Below are 20895 nucleotides of genomic sequence, written 5' to 3'. Positions count from 1 at the left end.
CAAAAAATTTTAATCCTGGGATGTCTACCCAACCTCCCATCTCTTATGAATGACTCAGAGAGGAGACCAAAGAATTTTCTCATCGAATCCCCATATATACACGAATTTTCTCTAAAAGCCAGCGCTTCCTCAAAAAATAAAAACAATCTCATACAAACAGGTCAAAAAAATTACCATCATAATGATTTGATCTTAGCAAGATGACATAAATGATTAATCCCCTGATATCCAAAATATTTTGACATTTCAATTAAAAATAAACTATCAAAGAGTAAATTATGAAAACAAAATATGAAAGAGTGCAAGTACAAAGGAGACCCAGAGATTCTCGATTTTCAACTTCCAATTAAAAGAAACTAAGATACTCCGACCCTTAAGATATAAAGATGGGTAGAAGCCTCCTGCGAGTTGAGATCCAAAAATGGATCAAGAGGTTCTCTTGGGAGGAGCCATATTGTGAATAAGGGTGGTAGTCGCCGTGATAGCATACATTTGTGTCAAGAATCCTGCACAGATGGTGAAATTCAAATTGATTAAAGAACAATCATCTACATAAAAGACCTAGCAGGAATGAAGTAGGACAATCGCACCCTCAAATTAAAATAATCTGCAAGAATGTTTATTTTTAAGAAACTATGAATTTTACTCCATTACAAGTATGTCAAGTTTAGTTTCATCAAATTTTGGATCCATTGCTATAAGCAATTAATCTGTATCAAGGAAAGAAATTTACCGAGTACAACAAAAGCAATCTTCAAAACTTCCAATCTCGACACCTCCCATCTACTGAAATCTTTGATAATCTAATTCGCATGAAGCAGACAGGGTAAAAAGAAAGCGTGATAATCCTATTATAAGATCTCAAAAGAGTGGGCAAAAATTAGATTGGTGAAGGACTATATTCCACTCAACATCTCTGAGGATGAAGTTCATTTATTGCATTAAAAGGTTAAAGAAATTTAAGTTAAACTGCTTAAATAGAAGATTCACTTTGATACGACTGTTACCATCCTTTCTCTCATCCATTTCATCAAAAGGTGTTCTTTACTGCTCCAACATCCAAAACATCATGTTGATTAAAGCTACGTTTAAACTTGAAAACATCAAATATTAAGGAACAAGAAAATAAACCTACCTCGAATGATTTTTGGCTCTTAAGGAGACAAACAACCGAGATAAGGGTTGCAACTGAAGATCCAAACAAATACAACTTCAAAAGATTAACACGGTTGCGCTTCCGACCTTTCAAAATGACAATGAGTAAATCTAATAGAATCAGAGGTCATATTGCATGAGTTAGCATAACAAAACAATTATCTTTTTGAGCCTACCTATTTCTCCTACTACGAGGGAAATAAAACTAACAGCAGCAGGAGATAAAGAAAGTTTATCAATAGTCACCCCCTTTGGTGTAGTTTGAAATTGAATTAATGCAGCTACAAATTGAATAATTGCCTGCAATATTTGTCGACAATCAGACTGTAATAAAATCCTGTTAGAAACAATAGCTAACAATGTGTGGTGGTGATTACATCATGTGCTGGTTTTCTCCGGTCATGTACGTGAAGCTCGCACATTTATAACCAGTGGGCGCATAAATTTTAACATTTCTCATTTCAATGAAGGAAGCACAAAACTATGAATAGTTATAAAATGGAGAACACCATTTTGTTGAAATATACGATTTATACCTAATTAAAGTTAAAAAAAGTTGCAAAAGTTGCTTTCTGAAATAGTTGAATATGAATTGTTATTTCCAGTTATGGGAGGCGACAGCCATTGTCTCTCTTGTTCCACCCTACTTGATTTTCTCAATAATTTCCTTTTTTCTTTTTTTTATCAGCTCAAAAAACATGCAAGAAAAAGAAAGAACCAAATCCATCGTCAAACTATGATAGCTCAAATATCAGGAAAAAATTCACAGTTATCCAGACAAGTGTGCAAGTACCTGAGTGAAGAGGACCGCAGAGAGGCGAGATCTTCCTCGAGCCACCTTTTTATATCCTTCAATTCAGAAATAAAAATAAGACAAACAGTAACCCTAATTACAAAAAAAAGGGAAGACAGATAATTGGAGAGCGTACTGGAGTCAACAACCATGCGGTAGGAAAAATCAGAACCGTCTGTCCCAGATGGCCTTCCATTCATGGATTTTCTCATACTCATTCTCTTTTGCTTCTATTAACAAAAAAATCACTTTTTAATAATGTCTTCCTTCAGTCTTCGTCTATTTTCTTGCCCTTTGAAGCAAAAAATCAAAGCTGCCAATTCTTTTCTTTTTTTCTTGAAGCTTCCAAAGTTAAAATCAATGTTAGGCAAATTAGGTTTTGATTAAGATTGGTGTTTAAAAATGATGTTCACTGATTTATATACATTAAGGCAGAAAACAAATATTTATTGGTAATTCCAGTTGTAGAATTTGAAATTGTATGCTTGTTTTTATGATTTAACAAATTCAATTATCTAACACAGTACTTCGTTATTGAGTCTAGCCCAATCTTGATCTGATCATAAGCGTAGGACATTTCATTTTCATTATCTCGTATTCTGCTGGAAAGTAAAAAAAACGAGCTTAAGAATGATAAACTCCAGTCAAATTCAAGTAAAAAAAAAAAAACAATCTTGATCGAACAGTACTGTAAATCATCTCTATCTCAAATTTTCAAGTATCCCTGAAACAAATCATCTAATTTCCAGTAAAAACACATGAATTTCACAAAAGATCAATTAATAGATAAACTAACCTTCTCTTCCACCGTCTATGTTGGAATTCAGAATAGAGTAACGATCCAGATTGACAAAATTAGCGCTTTAGGGTTCTTCCCCCGATTGGAGTCACAGGGGTAAGATTGTACCAGAAATTATTAATTGGATTATTGATAAATATCACCCTTTTAACCACTGTACTTTTTTTTAAAAAAAACATTAATTTACTTTTAGTAAAAAGTTATTTTTTCTGGTATATATAATTTTTTTAGAAAGATGTATAGTCCAAAAAGAAAAAAAAATCGCCATGCAAGATAACAACAATTTAGTGTAAAGTTTTTGTGTATGATTCTCACTGCTTCCGAAATTTCAAGCAAAATCTTGAATCTAGTCGTAGTAGTTCGACATTAGATTCATCTTCAATAATTGGTCATCATCTCCGATCTCCGATGTTATAAATATCACACATTGAAATAAAAACTCATAACATGTATTTATTTTCTATTTCTTATTTGATGTATATAACTTTTTTTATCAAGATAAAAAAATAATATATGATTGATATCAAATCAATCATATATGAAATTGATATCTACATCGATATGAATAAAAAATGATCGGTTTATAGAAGCTAACATATCTTTTTTCATTCATTCTTTTTTTAGATGATGATGAAACCCATAATTGTTATATTTTGGTACATACTAGGTAAAATATCGGACTAACATAGTAGTATGCAATACTACGCTGGTCAAGTAAACCGCATTGAGTATATCTTGTGCAACAGACTCGTCCGAAAACGTATTGATAAGAAACATCAAACTTCTGACAATTGATTAAAAATTCATATACTCTACCAACTAAAATAATTGAAAGGTGATCCCTTACCGTTGTAACTACAATAAATATATCATTTGTGTTCGCTTACTGTAATACATCTGAATTAAATGATACATCTAAATTATTTCTATAAATCTATCCCTTACTATACTAAAATTATACTATACTCGATGGATTTAGTATAAAAAATGATTGATTTAGTATATAAAAAAAATTCCCATAAAAAATGATCGATTTATCATATAGTAAGGGATCATTTGAATAAAATAATTGAAGGGTGATCCCTTACCGTAGTAGTTTGATATCCAATTAAATGTTGGTTACAAACTTATATGGATTATCGCTACCGATTATATGCATTTCAAGCATTTGCAATCTGCTTGAGCAGCTACGACGTGAAACCAGTCTGCTAGTGAATTTCACATGGATACATAGATCATGATCATCTTTTGCTTATTTACTTCTTAGTGTTTAAATTGTCTTTGTTCTCTGTATGGAAGTTCGGATTCTTGGGTTGTGCAGGTTATTGCTCGTCAATGTAGAAGTAAAGCGTCTTTGAGTGTTCAGTGACAGATGTTTCATCTTGAAAATGTTCATTATGTGAGAACATGCTGTTTCATCGCTCTGCTACGTATGTTTCTGAAAAGCTCGATTGTGGTGCAAATGAGTTGACTCAATTACAAAAACGTCAATCAAAGTTTGACAATCTCGATTGTCAGCCATACTGCTCAAGTATACCTTTATATCTTGAGGAGGTTTATATAATTATTTGATTCACAAACTTATTTTATTTATTTTTTAAGGGAACCCGCAGCTGCTAATCGTAGGTTGAACGCATTAGTTTGCAAATCACGTCAATCAGATAAATCAAGCTTTGTATGACAGATTCACACAAAAAAGTATTAGTATAGAATATAACATATTATAAATTGGTTACAAATACATTTATTTCACCAACTTAAATACTCCAGCAAAGACAACAAACTAATTTTATGAAAATGTGAATGGTATTTTATGTCTACCTTCCTAAAAAAACATAGAACTTCACGAAGCTCCGAAGACCCGATCCACACGCAAGTTGAGTGGATATAGTACACAATTATTCAATCAAGTTTGAGTCCCTATTTCGACTCCATTACCTTTGATGTTAAAACAAGAAATTGTTGGAGTTATCATTTCTATCTAGTCCCAACACACTTGATGTTAAGAAAAGATCCAAGAAGGTAGGCCAGCGATTTATTGTAAAAACATTAGCCCTGCTCAATCAAGAATGGGAACATGTCCATCTTTTTTTTTTTCATGTGCTAAGGTAGGAGCTGTATGATTCTAGAACGGAGACCATGACGGTTATGTGAACACTAGAAGCAAATAGAAACTTCTGATCATTTATCCATACAATCTCATATCGTTTCAAACATTAAGCAGCACGACGAAAGACTCGTGAAAAAGCTTATGAAAAGTTATTGCATCTTTCTTTGATAGTAATTGCAGTATGCTTTAGGACATGTTGATCAAGGTGAAACCTAGGACTCCATTCCCGGAGTTCAATGCTAATAACATAATAAGAGAGCTATGCTCGGGTTACATATTTTACAAACAATAATGACAAATCAATTTGCAATATCGAAAACGGTCAAGGCCACAACCAGTACAGGACGGTACAACATGGAATTGGAAAGCAACGATCATATTCGATCCATTTCATCGAAGGATATAGTAAGTAATGAACTCTCTTGAAGTGAATTGAAATGGCTGGTGTGGAATAGGATTCCTGTCAACATGAAACAATCATTTCCACCAATTGAACAGACATCAAATAATTTTTAAAAGGGTAAACGAGGGAATAATTTGACTCACGGTGAAGGCCCGTAAACTTTGATTTGGCGCACGTGAGTGTCCCTTCCGTTCAGATGATTAGACAAAACTGCCATCTGCAACATGAAAGTATCGACAAAGGTTTCCCTGCCACATATATTTCCAAGAATTTATTTAGTTTGGCAATGATGAATACATTGGATTTAGCCTTTTCTGATGTACTAGTGATATGAAATATAAACATTATAATATCGATGCATAGTCAACATATGTTTTCGTCTACAGGATTTAGAAGATCACACCTCGTGATTGGAATATGATTGTACTAAGAATAGGTACCTAAATTGTTCGTCTTCTTAGTCGTCAAAATACTGAACCTTCAATTGCATGTTTAACATTTCTTTATATATATTGTCATTTGTATGTATACTTCTCATTTTAATAACGTATCACATAGTTAATAAAGGAAATTATTTCAATGATTTCCAATCCGATAAAGAGGTAAATAACATCCAATTAACAGTCAGTTTGTCATTTTGGAATGAAGAAACAAAATTTGTAGATTCAGCATCTGCTCCTGGAATCAATTTTGTAACCACAACCCAAAACACCAAATTTGTGAATTCAGCATTTGTTCCAAACATGTAATTTATTCGAAGATTCAATTTTCATGCTTCAATCCAGCATGGATGACACATCAATCACCACTCTTGTCATCACCCAGATGCATAAAAGACACTACATCACGCTCAAACGTACAGTTGCAAAGCCAAACTTATGATACAAACATCAATCTTCATCCAGCTTTAGATGGGGAAATGCACAAAGATCAAGCAATTGGAGAGCATCGATTTCTCACCTTGGATCACTCCCAGACAATAATATATACACCCACCCAGTTGGCTTCACAAGTTCCACTGCTTTTATCTCCTGAACAATCATTACAAGAATGGAGCACATCAAAGTTCTCCATTATCAGTTTATCACACAAATCATAGAACACCTTTACAGAGTTTGTGCATAGGCTCTAGAACACTGATACCATTTCTATATACGCCAATACAGTTGTAAAAACCTGCACACTCTTCCTAAACATTCATTCACAACTGCATTACCTTCAAGTTGTGGAAACCCTCGCCAGCTCGAATTGAAATCTTACTAGGAGTGTAGCTCTCATCAAGCTTGAAATCAACATAGATAACAACCAATTGAAGTTTAACTTTCTTCTGGAATTGGATATTTACTAGATGAGGCTGGGCACCATCCGACCTAATATCCGCAAGAAATTTCAAATCAGAAAAAAATCATAATCTGGACACCATTTGTGGCGAGGACCAACACAGGTAGCCCATTCCTAAACAAAAAATCAAAATTCATGTTTTATCGTTCTAATTATGGAAGTTTAAAACTCCAAAACATACGTTAACATTTCTCGTGAAAATAAACTCAACACCTCATTCGATTTTGAGCGGAGGATAAGCAACAAAATCACACATGGGGAAAGGGAAAGAGAGGGTACTGCCAGTAAGTATCGAGATTGTCTTCCCGGAGCGAGAAGACACCATTTCCCGGCTTACAGGAGCTGACGCTCCAGGCGGCTTTCTTTGCCATCTCTCGGAGGTCTTCGTCGACCACAAGTTCCTGGTTTCCTCCGTTCAGCTTGCCCTCCTCTTCGCCCTCCGACGACTCCGCCATTCTTCTTTATGTCACTATACAGATAAAATCTCAGCTTATGCTACAGTAACTGATCTGGGTTCTGCTCAAAACCCCTCATGCAATCACTGATTCACCAAGAATCTCAATTTAACGATACCGAAAAGCAGAATTCCTCGCGGAACATCAACAAATGCGTTAATTGTTGGCGTTTTGTAAAGAAAGGGTGGGAAAATCGCAGTAACGTAGATTGACACTTGGAACAGTTAATTGTTTCAATTTGAGCCTATAATCAATCAAAGTCCAGACCATTAATTTTCGGCCTTTAAGCCCATTGAACCTTCACGTGGATTGAAATTTGAAAAGTTGGTATATTTTAAAATTATATATTATGCGTTACTTATGCAAAACACAAAAATAAATATTCTAGTACCAACAAACTTTGAGAAATTTTTCTCTAATTTATTAATCTAATTTTGGAACAAACAGAATGTTTACTCGATAGTTAAAAAGAATGACATTTTCCTATCATAACAGGCAATGCGTATTCTCAATTTCTAATTTCAAAAAAAATAAAAAAAAAATCAAAGAGGTGCGAAATACAAGAGAAATTACATTTAAATAATTATAAAGCAACGAAGTGTTTTTTGAAGTAAATAAAATGCTGTGCTATTACATTATGTAAGGGTGTAAAAGAATTGAATCGAGTCGAATATGACGAAACTTTGAAGGTTCTAATTAGTTCTATTCGAGTTCGGGCTCGATTTGAAGTTCGAAAATTTTAAAACTTTTGTCTCAAATTTGGTTTGAATTAAAGCCCGAGTTTGAGTTCGGGTCGAAAGATTCGGACATGTTCACGAACTATTTGAATTATTGTTCGAAAATAAGTATTCGAAATATCGAAATTTATTTATTTAATATATAATATATTATATTAATAAAATACTAAATCTGAGTTCGAATTCGTCTTGAAAAAAGTTCGATAATGTTCAAGCTCGGCTCGAATTCGATAAACTCGAATACGAATCAAATTTTTTTTCGAATCGACTCGAATACACCCTTAACATCATATTAGTTTTTATATAACGCTCAAGTTTACTTAGATGGTTAGAGATATATAGACACACATCCATTAATCCAGAAGAGTTTCATCGGTTTACTCTAGCATGTGTCAAGGTTAATAATTTGAAAGTAAACACATCTTCCCTTAAAGGGGCATGCATCTATTGCCATGTATTAGGCAATATACCAATTTGTCCTAAAAAATGAGAGCAAAATTTTAAGGAATAATTGTGGGATGCCATGAAAATAGCTATCCAAGTGATGATGGTCCTATTCTCAGTGGCTCTAAGTGGTCACCACCTTAACAACAACTAGTCATTGTATCCTCTTTATCTTTTACCTTTCATTCGCCTATCCTTTGTCCCACTTTTTTTAAAGTTCCCAACTGTAATCCCTTGTTTCTATTCGATTGGGTGTAAAGAAAGATCATATACTTCATACAAGACACAAACATGCATTCTTTTAGAACAAAGTATAACGATTAACGAGCGAAAATCGATTCGAGGGAGGTTCGTTAGAGATATAAACGAGTGAGCCTTTGACATGGAGTTGGGACTTAAAGGAAAATTATATCTTGCTAAACATGAACCTATTCCAGCTTTTTAAAACTGAACAGAACTGGGGCAAAGGTAAAATCACTGTGGATACATAGAATCCAGTTAATTATATTATATTCAATGAATAGGTACAATGAGGTGATAAATGACTTACAGGAAGTAATACAAATGGAAATTATATGTCACTTTAGACTCAATACACACATATTCTAGCAATCCATCCATGAAAAAGAATTCTTCTACCGGTGCTATCTAGTCACAAATTCCCCGAGCATTCTGTGTTTCATCTTGATATTTCCCACGAATCTCGAATACCGGGGTACAAGAAAGATTAGCTTATGAATCCACACAACCAGACCTTACGGTAGAATGACGCCCTGGGTTGGTATTCTTGTACTAGTAATGAAATCTGGTATTGAACAGATTCGGGAACTCAGAGTCCCAACTTGATATCTGCAGTAATTGCTGCAAAAGATCAATGAGTCACTCATGAGAAGGTCAAGCAAGGAATGAATGAGTTGAGACATGGTTAGAAAGAAGAATAGAGATCCAGGAAATTACAGGGATTGAAGCGGAATCAAGAAAAACTTCAGGGGGAAGCACACTAGAGGGTCCTTCATTTTGAGTTGCCATTTGAGATTCATTCGATATTAGATTAGTTCCATGATTTGAGGTTCCCTGTTGCATCGGATTATACTGGAAACACGCTGAATTGGTGGCTTCAAATTCTGTAGGAGCTGGTGTTTGTGGTGTTTTGGCAGCGTATGCAGGAATCTTCAATCCAAAATTTGATCACAAAGTTAGTCACATATGCTAGCATTTAAGTCGGGAACGGACCAACTAAAATTCTATTCAAGTCATTTTTCCAAAGATTTGAGCTCATGTTAAGTGCCGACAGAAGTTTTATGTTTGAACACATTAACTCATGTTTGGAAACTGATTTATATACGCCCAACAATAATATATAAAGTACAACCACGTACTACGGTTGAGCATTGAATAACATTGGCCTAAAAATCAGCACGCCAATGAATATATCGGCTTTTGGACACCGAGATTTTGCGAAATGTGACTTCACGTCTCTCATACTGATTTTAAAATTACTTCTCTCAAAACTTCAAACTCATTGGATACGGTGGAACACAAGGAAGTTACCTCTTTCGTGAAGAAATCGTCAACGCTAAAGTCGAGCCGGGGGTTTGAAACAGCAAGTTTCATTGAAAGAAACTGCAGATTGCAACATAAATGGTAGCAGCATCAAAACACAAGCCGATTCTGTAAAATGCTAATTTAAAACCAAGAAAACGAAACAACCGGTACCTCAACTTGTTTTTGTAAAGACTGAACATAGTTGATGATTTCATCAAGAATTCCGGACTTGCCAGTAACTTTATTGCAACTGGGGACTAAATCTTGCAAGCACTTCATCTTCTTACTGATTTTTTCTCGTCTCGCCTATGAAAACCCACAAACCAATCGTCTTAGAAAACCAAGAAAGCTAAAAACATCCGGCTAAATTCCCATGTTGTCCTTAAATTGTTCTTTTTATGGCAAATTAAAGGAAAAAGAATCCTACTCTTTCTGCTAAACTGTGGCTATCGGTGGCCTGGCCACGCCGTGCCCGGACATGTATATAATCGGGCTTTGGTGCCTCGGAAACCTTGGAACCATCCTTGGAACAAGTGTTTGTTGAAGTTTCCAGCTCAGTTTTTGTAGTAACCTCTGATTTCTCGTCTCCTGCTTCCTCTTCAACAAGTCCTTTGTTCTTGCATTCATCTTCTAGAGTAAACTGAAATTAAAAAGAAAATAATTTGAAAACCCAAAAACAATTGTGAAGCAAGATCCTATTTTTTCAAGGAAAAGAACTGAAATTAAAGCCAAACCTCTGCTGCTTTTCTCTTCGTAGCAGAACAGAAAACATTGTATCCTACGTCGACCAGGCTACTGTTACATTGGCTGTCAGTTTTCGGGATGGTAACACTTGCCAAGGACGAGTTGTTAGAGCTCGAAACAGACGAAAAACACCGCTGATTCGTATTACCGGAAGATTGATGAGCAGCCTTGACGGGATGCCAGCCGTTGGATAAAATTTCTTGTTGATGATCAGATACAGAGTGCAGATTAACTCGAGCAGCATGATGATGATCTTCTTGGTTTTTACTAGAATGAAGGCGTTGGAGTATGGCCTTTTGTCTTTCGAGCACACTTACGTCCATAATTAACAGGGGAATTCAAGATTTGGCGGGGGAATGCGGGGAAATGGGTGATGTGAGGCGATGATGATGGGAGTTAGAAGGATTTATAAAGATGAAAGGTGGAGAATGGGAGTANTGTGGTTAACAGCCACACGCTCTAACCAACTGAGCTATTCCAGCTGCGTGAAATGCAATTATATATTTAATAATATTATATTTTAGATAAATCTCTCCCATCTTCCATCTCTATTTTTCCTTACGGACTTTACGCCCCGTCACCTTCACACAAGGGTATTGTGTATCTCTGTGTAGTAGCAATTATCCACTTTCAAGTGGGAATATAAAAATACATGTACTGCTCCAAAAAATACATGTGGGTGGTAGACAACATCAAGTCAAGATACACACATCAAGTGTTGGCAAAAATACGAAAGGGATTTGCCCAATTCCACATGGTATGTTGTCTTTGAGAGCATTCGGACATCAACGGTTTTTAGAGCTACAAATTCAGAGAAGCAATCGAAACAATATTCTAGTACAGTTTAAAAACAAAAAGAAATAATTATAATAATATTTGCTAAATAGTTGTTGTTGTCGATTGTAAACATGTGATGATAGATGCAAGATGGATAAGGAGAGGGATGGAGCTAATTCAAGAGTTTCGCATTCTTGAATTTTTGAAATATATATTGCACTGGATAACGTTGATCGTTCATTGTTTTATTTGTGATTGATTTGTGATGACATGTTTTTTTGGGCCAAGAAATGAATATGACAATGGAAACCGCATATGTTACTCTTTGATGCACACCGAGTAAATTGTCGAACAAAGACGGTAGCCTTCAAACGGTTTTGTTCATAGCTCAATTGGTAACAAGTCTCTTTGAACTATGTACTTATGTCAGGAGGACATGAGTTCGAGACTTGGGGAAGTATCACTCCACCAACCTGGTGTGGAGAGTCCTATAAGAAATGACGTATAGGAAAGCCCGTTGGAGAAAAGACCCAGTGGGAACCAAAACGGAAAAAGACCCTCGAGGGAGCCCAAGATCGGGACAGCCCATGATCGTTACATATTCAGCACATAACACGTGTGCTAAATGGATAAATAATGACAAGTCATTCAACTACGATATATGGATGAGTGATCATGATTTATTATTCAACAAAACGTGTCATGTGATGAGTGGATGATGCTATTACCTATATGAGTAGCATCTACCAAGCCTAAAATTTATTATTAGGTTACACCAATCAATCATTTTTACATTTTCTTATGTTGGAAAAGATTAAAATAAATAATTAATAAAAAAATCCCATTAATTTGTTTCTTTAAACATTTAGTTTTTCTAGGCCAAGTGAATGGATGAACACCCTAAATTTGGTACCTATTCCGTATTAGACATTTCTATATAAAAAGCAATCAGCATTGTGCTTTCATATAATCGGGCAAAAAAGCCCAAAATATGGTGCACACAAGAAATTAGGAGTGCCTATCTTAAAAGCAACTTACATATGTACAGCTATTTAAAATGGAATCATTGTGGTGTGTGTTTGGAAAAACCCTAAATTTGTGGATATGTAAATTTTAAATCATCTTATAATTTTATGGATTATTCTATGCTATATATGTAGTATTTCTCTTTATATAATGTGGTCAAATGTTAGTCATTAGATCATCGACATATATGTAAAATTTCATAAAAATGTGATCGATCCACATGATCTGTTTGTATTTGAATAGGGGAAAAAATACTCTCGATATACCATAAACTAACTTTAATTTTATATAATTTTTATACGTCTTTATATACCCTGATCAAAACAATAGTATCAATCTAAAATAATTGAAATAAGTATAAATATAAGATTAATGGGAGAGGGACAACATCACTTTTAAGTTGATGGAGAAAGATGATGGAAAAAGGATTTTAGGGTCTCCATAATCTGGACAATGGCACCAACGATATTTCTTTATATATACACATAATTTTAGATGATAATAATATTACCTATATATAATCTCTTATTTTAATCGAAAAAAAATCGTGTAAATTTTTTTCGTAATTATGTTATTCTATGATATCATAATTAAGTTTAGTCATGTATATTTAATTTTTTGATGATTTCAGTCTTTTTTATTAGAAGTGTTAATACGAGACTACATACATGAACGTCACATTGTAGACAAATAAGCGGTACGTCGAAAAATAAAAGAAACTGCCAAATTTGCAAAAAATATAGAGATAATATATTAATACTGAAATTCGATGATCAAAATAATAAAGAAGATAATATACATAGTCAAAGTTGCGAGTTTCCTTAGATAATGCTGTGTTCGGAGATTGATTTGAGTTAGTTAAATGATGAGAAACAAAGTAAAATAAACTCTGTTTTTTCCCCCACAAAAAAACCTAGTTCCAAACATGGCCTTACTTCTTTATTTGCATATCATGAAGAAGGATCCTACAACACTTACCTAAATGGTCACATCAACTATGGTCCAACCCACTAAACAAAACAAATTGTTTAGCACAATTCAACCACCACCATGTTTATTTATTGATTTTTCCCTTATTATTTTCTTTTTTTTTTTTATCAATTTTTTTTTATTTTCAATACTACATAAATTGGTCCCCTATGTTTTTCAACTTTAGTTCTTGATGGTATCAGTTTGAATGTAATCTTGAGTATAAATTCTTTGTGGACCACTAATAAAGAAAAGGTAACGAGGATACAAAAAAATTAAGTTGCAACAATGTTATCTTTCTTTATGATCTTCATACTACAGCTTACTGATTTTGCAAATAATCTCAATCATTAAAATTTAGACTTTTATTTATGGTTGGACTTTAGAAGTACAAATAAACATAAAGTTGGAAATATGGTTTCTTTGAAGATAGTAATGGTTAAATAATTAGATAAACAAGGGGATGAAAATGGCAATTTGACTATTGAAAGACACGGGATTAGAGTTTAGAGAGGTGTAAATGAATATGATTAGATATAGGCACTAAACTTTCAATATTATAAATAAATTATAAATCAAGGGATAGACTAATTAAAGTCAAATCACAGTATAAAATATGCAAACGAACTTTACACACAACATATATCAAGGGAATCGAAGAAAACTACAACACAATCTTTTCTTCCCCAGATAATGCACTCTATACATAACTAACATTCACTAAAATCACCAAAGTTCAGTCTTTAAAGGAGCAAGCACACTATATTAATATGTGCCCTCAAGTATCACTTTCTGCAACACTCATGCTAACTATATCAGGTGAACTAACATATCCATATAAATAACTATATGAACAGCTAAAAGGTTTTAGGGACGGGGTTCAACTTTTTTTTCTTTGACGAAAAGACAACTTGTTTGGAGAAGATTTTACCAAGCAATCCCCCAGATTTCGAAAGAGGCTTTTTATCTTTTCGTTGTTCGATAGATTCTTTAACAACAACTGGTCCCGTGTTTTCTCCGAAAGTACTGAATTCCTCTTTGAGAATTCGAAGTAATTCCAGAGCCATGGCCTTCGCTTTATTGTTCCCATTGACGGATACATGAACAAGGCCAGGAATAACACCCTCTTTCATGACCAGCTGACAATAAAGTACATGTTGAGAGCACAGAGAAAGAAGAATAGATACTGCACACTCTTGATCTTCTTTACTCTCTTTCTCGAGTTGCTCGGAGATAGCAGAAATGCATCTTTCAGTTCCAGCAATAGAAACTCGGATCTCTTCGATGTGGCACAAGTTTTTCAATATGGTAACACAATATGTTGCTAGAGTATTATCCCCCAAAAGTGGAATAAGTTTCGAAACAAAGTCTGAAGGCCAGATCATGGAAGCAAGATCATCTTTTGACGACAAGTTACCCAATATTTTTAAGGCTGGTTCCAGCAATTCTAGAATCTGGCAGTCGAGTATATTAATGATTCCCAGCAGGGCACCAGATGCTGCTAGTTTGTAGCCAGAGTGTTGGCAAGAGGATAGCACCTCCAATATGGAGAGAGCTTGTTTAGCAACCTCCGTATCAAGAAATGATGCCAGAATAATGAAAGTATCTTCATTCATGTATAAACTACTGTTTCTGTAATTAGCAGGACAATAGATAAGCAGAGGAAATTGTTAGTAGTAGAAATTAACAACATAATCTAGGATAAAAATCTAAATTTTCACATCCATTTTGTTTTTCTGTGCTGATAGATAAGGTTTTGCCAGCACAGTGTTAAATGGGTAACTATAACAAAAGATATCATGTTTTTACATGATCTTGTTTCCAGTTCACTATAATAATAAATTTCAGAACCGTTGAAGAGGATAGTAGAGTTATCTCCAAGACGCTACATATAAATACCTGTCTTTCTGCACCAATTTTAACAATAATAGACATCCAGATATCTGAGCATTCACATCACCAAAATCACAAGCATCCCTCAAAAATCTAAGAAGTAGTTGAACGAACTTTTCCGGTGGCATATCTGGCCAAGATGCATCCTTATTTTCCAAAATTCTTTTGAAATCTTCAATCGCATTGCACCTAGACTCCCAGGGAAGAGAACTAAATTTAGCAAAATATTCCACGTCTATTTCATGAGAGGCTTTCGCACCATTATCGATTTTAGAATGTGAGGGATCTGAACCATGACTGGATATAAATGGCAAAAATCTGAAATCCAGGGGAAGATTTAGATCATTCATCGAACTACTCAAGCTAGCAATGGAATTGGTAGAAGTTTCCCAAGATTTTACCAATGAATCCTGCATTTCGGGGTCAGGAATTGACACATTATGTGTGGCACACCATTTCCAGATCAGATCTTTCATACCCGAATTTGAAGTTAATGACAGGTGAGCCAGCTTCACTTTGGTCTTCGGGCAAGTTTCATTACCTTCGTCAAGCCACTTCTGTATCCACATCCTTTCAAACGTTTGCCCAGAAGCAATCACAACTGGATCATACATTAACTTCGAAGTTAAAGGGCATATGAATTCCTCTGGTGGCACTGGCCTACTTAACATTTTAATTTGAGATTCATCAAACCTATAATTCACATGGAGCTCAACTTCTCCTGAAAAATAGTATGGGCCCATAGATGAAAAGGGTTCTTCAGTTACAGCTGAACTATTGTTTTTTAGCTCCGCGGTAATAAGTTTCCCATATTTGTTCAGAAGATTCAGAAAGAACAACAAGATCTTCCTCTTAGTTGGTTCAGTTTCACCAAATTTATCAACAAGCTTTCTGATGGATCTTTTCTCAATCAATAAAGCCTTTTGGGATGTAAGATGAAGCAGAGAAGAAACAGTTTGAATAGCAGAAAGTGTGACTTCCTCTGTGTGATCAGCTGTTGAACCATATTTATGAAGCAAATCCCGCAATAACTTCCCAGCCTCCTCTTCAGGTGGATCCAAACAAAAAACTGCAGTCCTCAGATCAGAAATAATTCCAGAAATCTGCTAGTAACATTTGGTAAAACAGGTCAACCTTTAAAAGTTTATGGTCTCACAAGAAAACAGAAGATCGTGGTCTAATTTTTCAACCTTGTTGACAGTAGAAAAAATGGAGCATGTTAACCGTGGGAACAACACTGGATAAAATAATGAAACTAAATAAAACCTATAAGATAAGAATGTAGTCTGTTTAGGGAGATTTTCGGCTCGCTTAGTAGGATCCTTGAAGGTAAATTTCCCCCTACCCAATATTTCATCTTTCTAGTCACAAAATGGTATCATGTATTTTCCCAGCTACTCCTTTCCTTTCCAGAAAGAAGGAAAAAGCAAGACATTTGTATTTGTTTGAGAAGAGAGAAGAATACATGGAAAAAAAAAAAGCACGAGAAACTTTTTTTTTAAAAGCACAAGAACATTTTTAAAAAATAGAATTGTGAAATAATATAGTGGTTAAGAAATGAGGTATAAAACCTGCCAAGATGATCAGTCACGTTGTGACTGCTTTACTTTTTTCAAAAAAAAAAAATATTTGTCGTTTTATACCAAAAACAGACACCTCTAAATCTTCCTAGAATGATTATCCAAGAGGTCTTGCCATTATCCCACTTCTATGCCTGGAGCGACATGCTCTTTAATATTATGATAGAATGAGCAACAATGAATTGCTTAAGATGCCCATATAATCAACGAATGGAAGAAAAAAAATTGCCTCAAAATTTCAGAAAATTCATCTAGGAAGATTTATTTGCTAAGAGGGATCTTGATTGCTGACCTTTGCCGCGAGCACTACTGGAACCATATTCTGAACTTGATCAAGACTATGCTCCAACAAGTTCCTTGACTTTTTACATCTGGATATTATAGCATCTCCAGTAAGTGCCTGTAAATTTATAGAACAGAAAAGAAAAAATACTAGTCACACATTACAACAAGTTTTTAACACATGTAAGAATCTCTAGATTAATTTTTATCATGTTGAAATCAGTTTTATCACACTTAAATCTGGATCAATGTATGGTATATACCAGGTAGAGTGCACTGGACTCACTGCAGTGTTGAAGCAGAGACTTGGCTTTAATAATACCATTATTTAACAAGCAAAGTGCCTCTATTCCTGATGTGCAACGCGGACGAGCTGCCTCAATTTCTGGAAAAATCTTGGAAACCATGATGACAAGTTTAAGGAGTTCCAAACACATTCGAGCATGTACCTGCAATCATATTACATATAAAGTCTAAATAAAATGCAAATTGGAGCTTTTTATTATAGTAACAATAGCCATGATTGTGATAAATAATTCAAAAAACTTGCATTATGCTTTCGTAGAATAATAGAATTTGATCCCATTCAAGGACTCAGAGAAAGTAATTCACCTTAATGTTCCACGTATTTGGCAGTCCTTCCAAGACATCGACATCATCATTTCCCATCAAAAATAAATCTAATCTGAAAGACTCGGCTGCAAGTGATAAACACGATAATGATTTATATGGCATGCATATCTATTGATCTATATATTCTACAGGTCAGCTTACGTACTCACACGGATATACATGTAAGAAAACAATGAACTTCATTCATAGGGCAGGGAAGAATCTTTATCGGCCCACATATTACAAAGTCCTCACTTGACTACTATCTCAGTGGATTCGTGTTTTGGTCTTCTCATATGTCGTATTACAGAGATAATATACGAAACTGGTGATGTAGCACAACGGTTTGTAAGCTTGAGATATCGTATTTTTTAATTCCTTGTCGTAGGAGAATCATTTTTAAACCTCGATGCCGTTACACTTAATCGAAAATCAACCAGCCTAATCGTACATATCAAACAAAAATGAATTGGCTGTTCTTTGCACATCCGAAATCATAAATTTCCAATAACTAAATGATCCAAGACGAGATTAAACGACACTCAGCTAAACAAATGCATTTTATTACTAAGACTTGCTCTGAAAGAGTGAACATACAAATAAAACGAAAAAAAACCAACCACATATTCACAATAACAACCGAAACAACCAAAATTCAAGAACAAGTCAGATCAAGAATTTAAAGGGAGTGTAAATTTCTTACACAGTTAACAAATCAGTAGAAACTCGATCATGTTTCCCTCCTCCGTCACACCAGAAAGGACATCTTTGTCACAATTTTACCAATTCCTCAACACCAAACTCACCGGAAAAAAAAAAGAAGATTTATCAAAGACTTCAAAAATCTTTTGCCTTTGCCAACAAACCAAAGTCCTCGATTCTTTAAACACACGAATCCCCACAAAAACTTCAATCTCTAACCAAACATATCCCCTTCTCACCTCGAAAAGGTGGGAAAAAAAACGGCCCACTGGATCAAGAACACCGCAAAATGATATTATTTTCTCTTTTCCCCATAATAAACTTAAAAGTTGATCATAAAAATCCGACCTTCAAGTTTCACGCCCAGAATAAAAAGTTAAACGACGCTTGAGCCAGAATCAAAGTGCCTACCAAACACTTTATTCTAGCAATCCCACCCGATCCTTATATCTACACCTCAATCCGAAAAGATAGAATCAAAGACAAATAGACAATGATGTGGCCCGCCTTTATCCTCAGTGAATCTCCGCGGAAAGAGAGAGAGGAGCGAGTCCCAAATGGCCGAACGCCCTTTATTAAGAATAATAGTGTCGGATTTTGCAGTCAAAAGCGCCTCCACTGGAATAACACAAATCTATTAGCATTTATTCAGATTTTACTAATTAAATACCAAAATGTCATAATTAATTGTATTAAATATATTTCGATAATTAATAATGATAATAATAATAATAATAAATAATATATAGCACAAAATAGAACAACCGATAATCGATTATCATGGCCAAATTTCATCCCAAGTTTTAAAGATTTTATAAACGGAAGAACAAAAATGGGGGCCATAGCCGCAAAACCATTCAAAGAAACATGAAAAAAATAATTATAACTTTTTCAAAATATTATAAATTTAATGGTTTGATACTTGGGATTTCAAATTTACAAAATTTCGGAAATAAATTTTAAATCTCAAAGAATTTATTTTTTAAAATAAATTTCAAATATATTTCTAGTCATTTCAAATCATCTACTCAAATTATTTTCATAACTTCAATCCGAACTACGGTGTTTTCAAAACTGGACAAGACCAGCCCGTTCGACATGGAAACAATCACGGGTCTTATCTGAAACACTCTCAAAAATCGTTATATCGCTCGAACCGGTCTGACCAGCTATGAACCGAAAAATCGATTATTTTGACTTTTTTTTTTTGAAAAATTAATCTTCTAATTTTAAAAATCTTAAATTTAATATTTAGTTATATATTTGGAATTTGAATTTGGTTAAAAATTTTTATTTTAACAGTACTACAATTAATGACAATATATATATATATATATTTTAAACTTTGGTAAATATTACGTTTGTCTATTTATATTGATATTTTATATTTTAAAATATATGATTAATTATATTAATATTTGTATAATATAACAACATATCGATCGGACTTAATATATTATAGATCGATTATTTCATCAAAAGATTATGAAAATAATGCCCCACGCTGCCTATTGGATGTGGTCTACGTTTGGTCTTCTTTATTCTATGAACCCCGTTGAAGCAGCGAGTAGTCAACGTTTTCTACTTATGTTAATAACATTATTAAAAATCAAGTGATTTCCAAGCAATATAAAATTCAATATATATATTTGATGGAGAGATATCACTTTGTAGTTTCTAGTAACTACAAATCCTCTATTTTGATTGGCCCTTTATTTTGAAAGAGTCAATATCTTGAATAATTGGTTTTTGGTAGGTTGAAGAAATTATTCACAATTTTTTTATTATACAGTCTCATAGTTCAATTTTGTGAGTCAGTGTTTATATATGACCTGATTCTTAAAGAATATTGTTTTTTATGTCAATAATATTATTTTTTACTTTTTAGATATGAATTGGGTCGATCCGACTCATAGATTTATATTCATAAAATAGAGTTACTTTTGTATATTTATCCTAATAAATTAATAATCTTTCTCCAATAAAAATGGCAAAAACTTGTGTGAGTCGGTCTCATGGGTCGTATTTTGTGAAATGGATCTCTTATTTGGGTCATCCATGAAAAAGTATTACTTTTTATGTTAATAGTATTATTTTTTATTATAAATATCGGTAGGGTTGATCCGTCTCATAAATAAAGATTCGTGAGATCGTTTCACAATAGACCTATTCAGTAAAAATAAGCTAAAGTCTGTTTGGTTGGCTACTTACTTTACATGAAGCAGCTACGCAGAAGATAACAACTACTTTAAAAAAAATATTGATTTGATTGCTGGGGACATACATTTTTTTAATACCAAAGGCCCATTCTAGGGGACTAATCGTATAGCCCCCATTCTTTTCCTAAACCTAAAATAATAAACTTTAAAAAAAAACAAAAAATATCTTGTATTTTGTTTTTTTTTTAAAACTAAATAACCCGGGCTCACCAAATCATTCACTTGTATGCTAAATTTTTTTCCAACAATGTGCATAATGCAAAGTTCTTTTATTTAAAAACTAGTCATTTAGCATATTAAATTTGCAAC

General features: G+C 34.0%; 4 protein-coding genes across 6 annotated transcripts; all 4 read right to left on the bottom strand.

Annotated features, from left to right (window-relative positions):
• Positions 1-201: 201 nt before the first annotated feature.
• Positions 202-2899, bottom strand: LOC140975074 (uncharacterized). 2 transcript variants are annotated; one of them, XM_073438576.1, is made up of 7 exons: positions 2745-2899; positions 2085-2178; positions 1949-2004; positions 1332-1455; positions 1136-1242; positions 734-803; positions 202-506 (listed from the first exon to the last, which is right to left on the bottom strand). In XM_073438576.1, exons 2-7 carry the CDS (start codon positions 2164-2166, stop codon positions 427-429), a joined length of 519 nt encoding a protein of 172 aa, XP_073294677.1. In that variant the 5' UTR covers positions 2167-2178; positions 2745-2899; the 3' UTR covers positions 202-426. The 2 variants fall into 2 exon arrangements, with proteins under 2 accessions (XP_073294677.1, XP_073294686.1); XM_073438585.1 differs by having other exon boundaries at positions 2085-2290; positions 2745-2867.
• Positions 2900-5162: 2263 nt separating this feature from the next.
• LOC140979553 (anaphase-promoting complex subunit 10-like) lies at positions 5163-7293 on the bottom strand. Its single transcript, XM_073445034.1, has 5 exons — positions 6881-7293; positions 6477-6630; positions 6221-6291; positions 5404-5508; positions 5163-5317 (listed from the first exon to the last, which is right to left on the bottom strand). Exons 1-5 carry the CDS (start codon positions 7054-7056, stop codon positions 5248-5250), a joined length of 576 nt encoding a protein of 191 aa, XP_073301135.1. The 5' UTR covers positions 7057-7293; the 3' UTR covers positions 5163-5247.
• Positions 7294-8721: 1428 nt separating this feature from the next.
• Positions 8722-10952, bottom strand: LOC140975060 (uncharacterized). Of its 2 annotated transcripts, none has more exons than XM_073438565.1 (6): positions 10517-10952; positions 10210-10422; positions 9954-10088; positions 9789-9860; positions 9195-9407; positions 8722-9086 (listed from the first exon to the last, which is right to left on the bottom strand). In XM_073438565.1, the coding sequence occupies exons 1-6, from the start codon at positions 10847-10849 to the stop codon at positions 9030-9032; spliced, it is 1023 nt and encodes a 340-aa protein (XP_073294666.1). In that variant the 5' UTR covers positions 10850-10952; the 3' UTR covers positions 8722-9029. The 2 variants fall into 2 exon arrangements, with proteins under 2 accessions (XP_073294666.1, XP_073294657.1); XM_073438556.1 differs by having other exon boundaries at positions 8722-9098; positions 10517-10951.
• Positions 10953-13881: 2929 nt separating this feature from the next.
• Positions 13882-18958, bottom strand: LOC140975052 (U-box domain-containing protein 5-like). The gene is made up of 6 exons (XM_073438546.1): positions 18371-18958; positions 17666-17751; positions 17317-17502; positions 17064-17171; positions 15198-16294; positions 13882-14930 (listed from the first exon to the last, which is right to left on the bottom strand). Exons 2-6 carry the CDS (start codon positions 17720-17722, stop codon positions 14156-14158), a joined length of 2223 nt encoding a protein of 740 aa, XP_073294647.1. The 5' UTR covers positions 17723-17751; positions 18371-18958; the 3' UTR covers positions 13882-14155.
• Positions 18959-20895: the final 1937 nt, after the last annotated feature.

Source organism: Primulina huaijiensis, chromosome 1, assembly GCF_012295235.1.
Source record: "Primulina huaijiensis isolate GDHJ02 chromosome 1, ASM1229523v2, whole genome shotgun sequence".
Taxonomy (NCBI): domain Eukaryota; kingdom Viridiplantae; phylum Streptophyta; class Magnoliopsida; order Lamiales; family Gesneriaceae; genus Primulina; species Primulina huaijiensis.
The sequence above is the reverse complement of the archived record's forward strand: the minus strand, read 5'-3'. Positions and strand labels throughout refer to the sequence as shown.

What these genes read in the sequence shown, in the direction of transcription:
- LOC140975074 (XM_073438576.1), bottom strand. Translation starts at nt 2,166, where the DNA reads ATGAGTATGAGAAAATCCATGAATGGAAGGCCATCTGGGACAGACGGT. An exon ending in CCTCGTAGTAGGAGAAATAG is followed by an intron (nt 1,243 to 1,331) that starts GTAGGCTCAAAA and finishes TCATTTTGAAAG; the next exon opens with GTCGGAAGCGCAACCGTGTT. An exon ending in AGAGCCAAAAATCATTCGAG is followed by an intron (nt 804 to 1,135) that starts GTAGGTTTATTT and finishes CATGCGAATTAG; the next exon opens with ATTATCAAAGATTTCAGTAG.
- LOC140979553 (XM_073445034.1), bottom strand. Translation starts at nt 7,056, where the DNA reads ATGGCGGAGTCGTCGGAGGGCGAAGAGGAGGGCAAGCTGAACGGAGGA. An exon ending in AATCTCGATACTTACTGGCA is followed by an intron (nt 6,631 to 6,880) that starts GTACCCTCTCTT and finishes TGCGGATATTAG; the next exon opens with GTCGGATGGTGCCCAGCCTC. An exon ending in AAAGTTTACGGGCCTTCACC is followed by an intron (nt 5,318 to 5,403) that starts GTGAGTCAAATT and finishes TCATGTTGACAG; the next exon opens with GAATCCTATTCCACACCAGC.
- LOC140975060 (XM_073438556.1), bottom strand. Translation starts at nt 10,849, where the DNA reads ATGGACGTAAGTGTGCTCGAAAGACAAAAGGCCATACTCCAACGCCTT. An exon ending in CTTTACAAAAACAAGTTGAG is followed by an intron (nt 9,861 to 9,953) that starts GTACCGGTTGTT and finishes TGCAATCTGCAG; the next exon opens with TTTCTTTCAATGAAACTTGC. An exon ending in TTGATTCCGCTTCAATCCCT is followed by an intron (nt 9,099 to 9,194) that starts GTAATTTCCTGG and finishes GATCTTTTGCAG; the next exon opens with CAATTACTGCAGATATCAAG.
- LOC140975052 (XM_073438546.1), bottom strand. Translation starts at nt 17,722, where the DNA reads ATGGGAAATGATGATGTCGATGTCTTGGAAGGACTGCCAAATACGTGG. An exon ending in CAAATACGTGGAACATTAAG is followed by an intron (nt 17,503 to 17,665) that starts GTGAATTACTTT and finishes ATATGATTGCAG; the next exon opens with GTACATGCTCGAATGTGTTT. An exon ending in CAGTAGTGCTCGCGGCAAAG is followed by an intron (nt 16,295 to 17,063) that starts GTCAGCAATCAA and finishes TGTTACTAGCAG; the next exon opens with ATTTCTGGAATTATTTCTGA.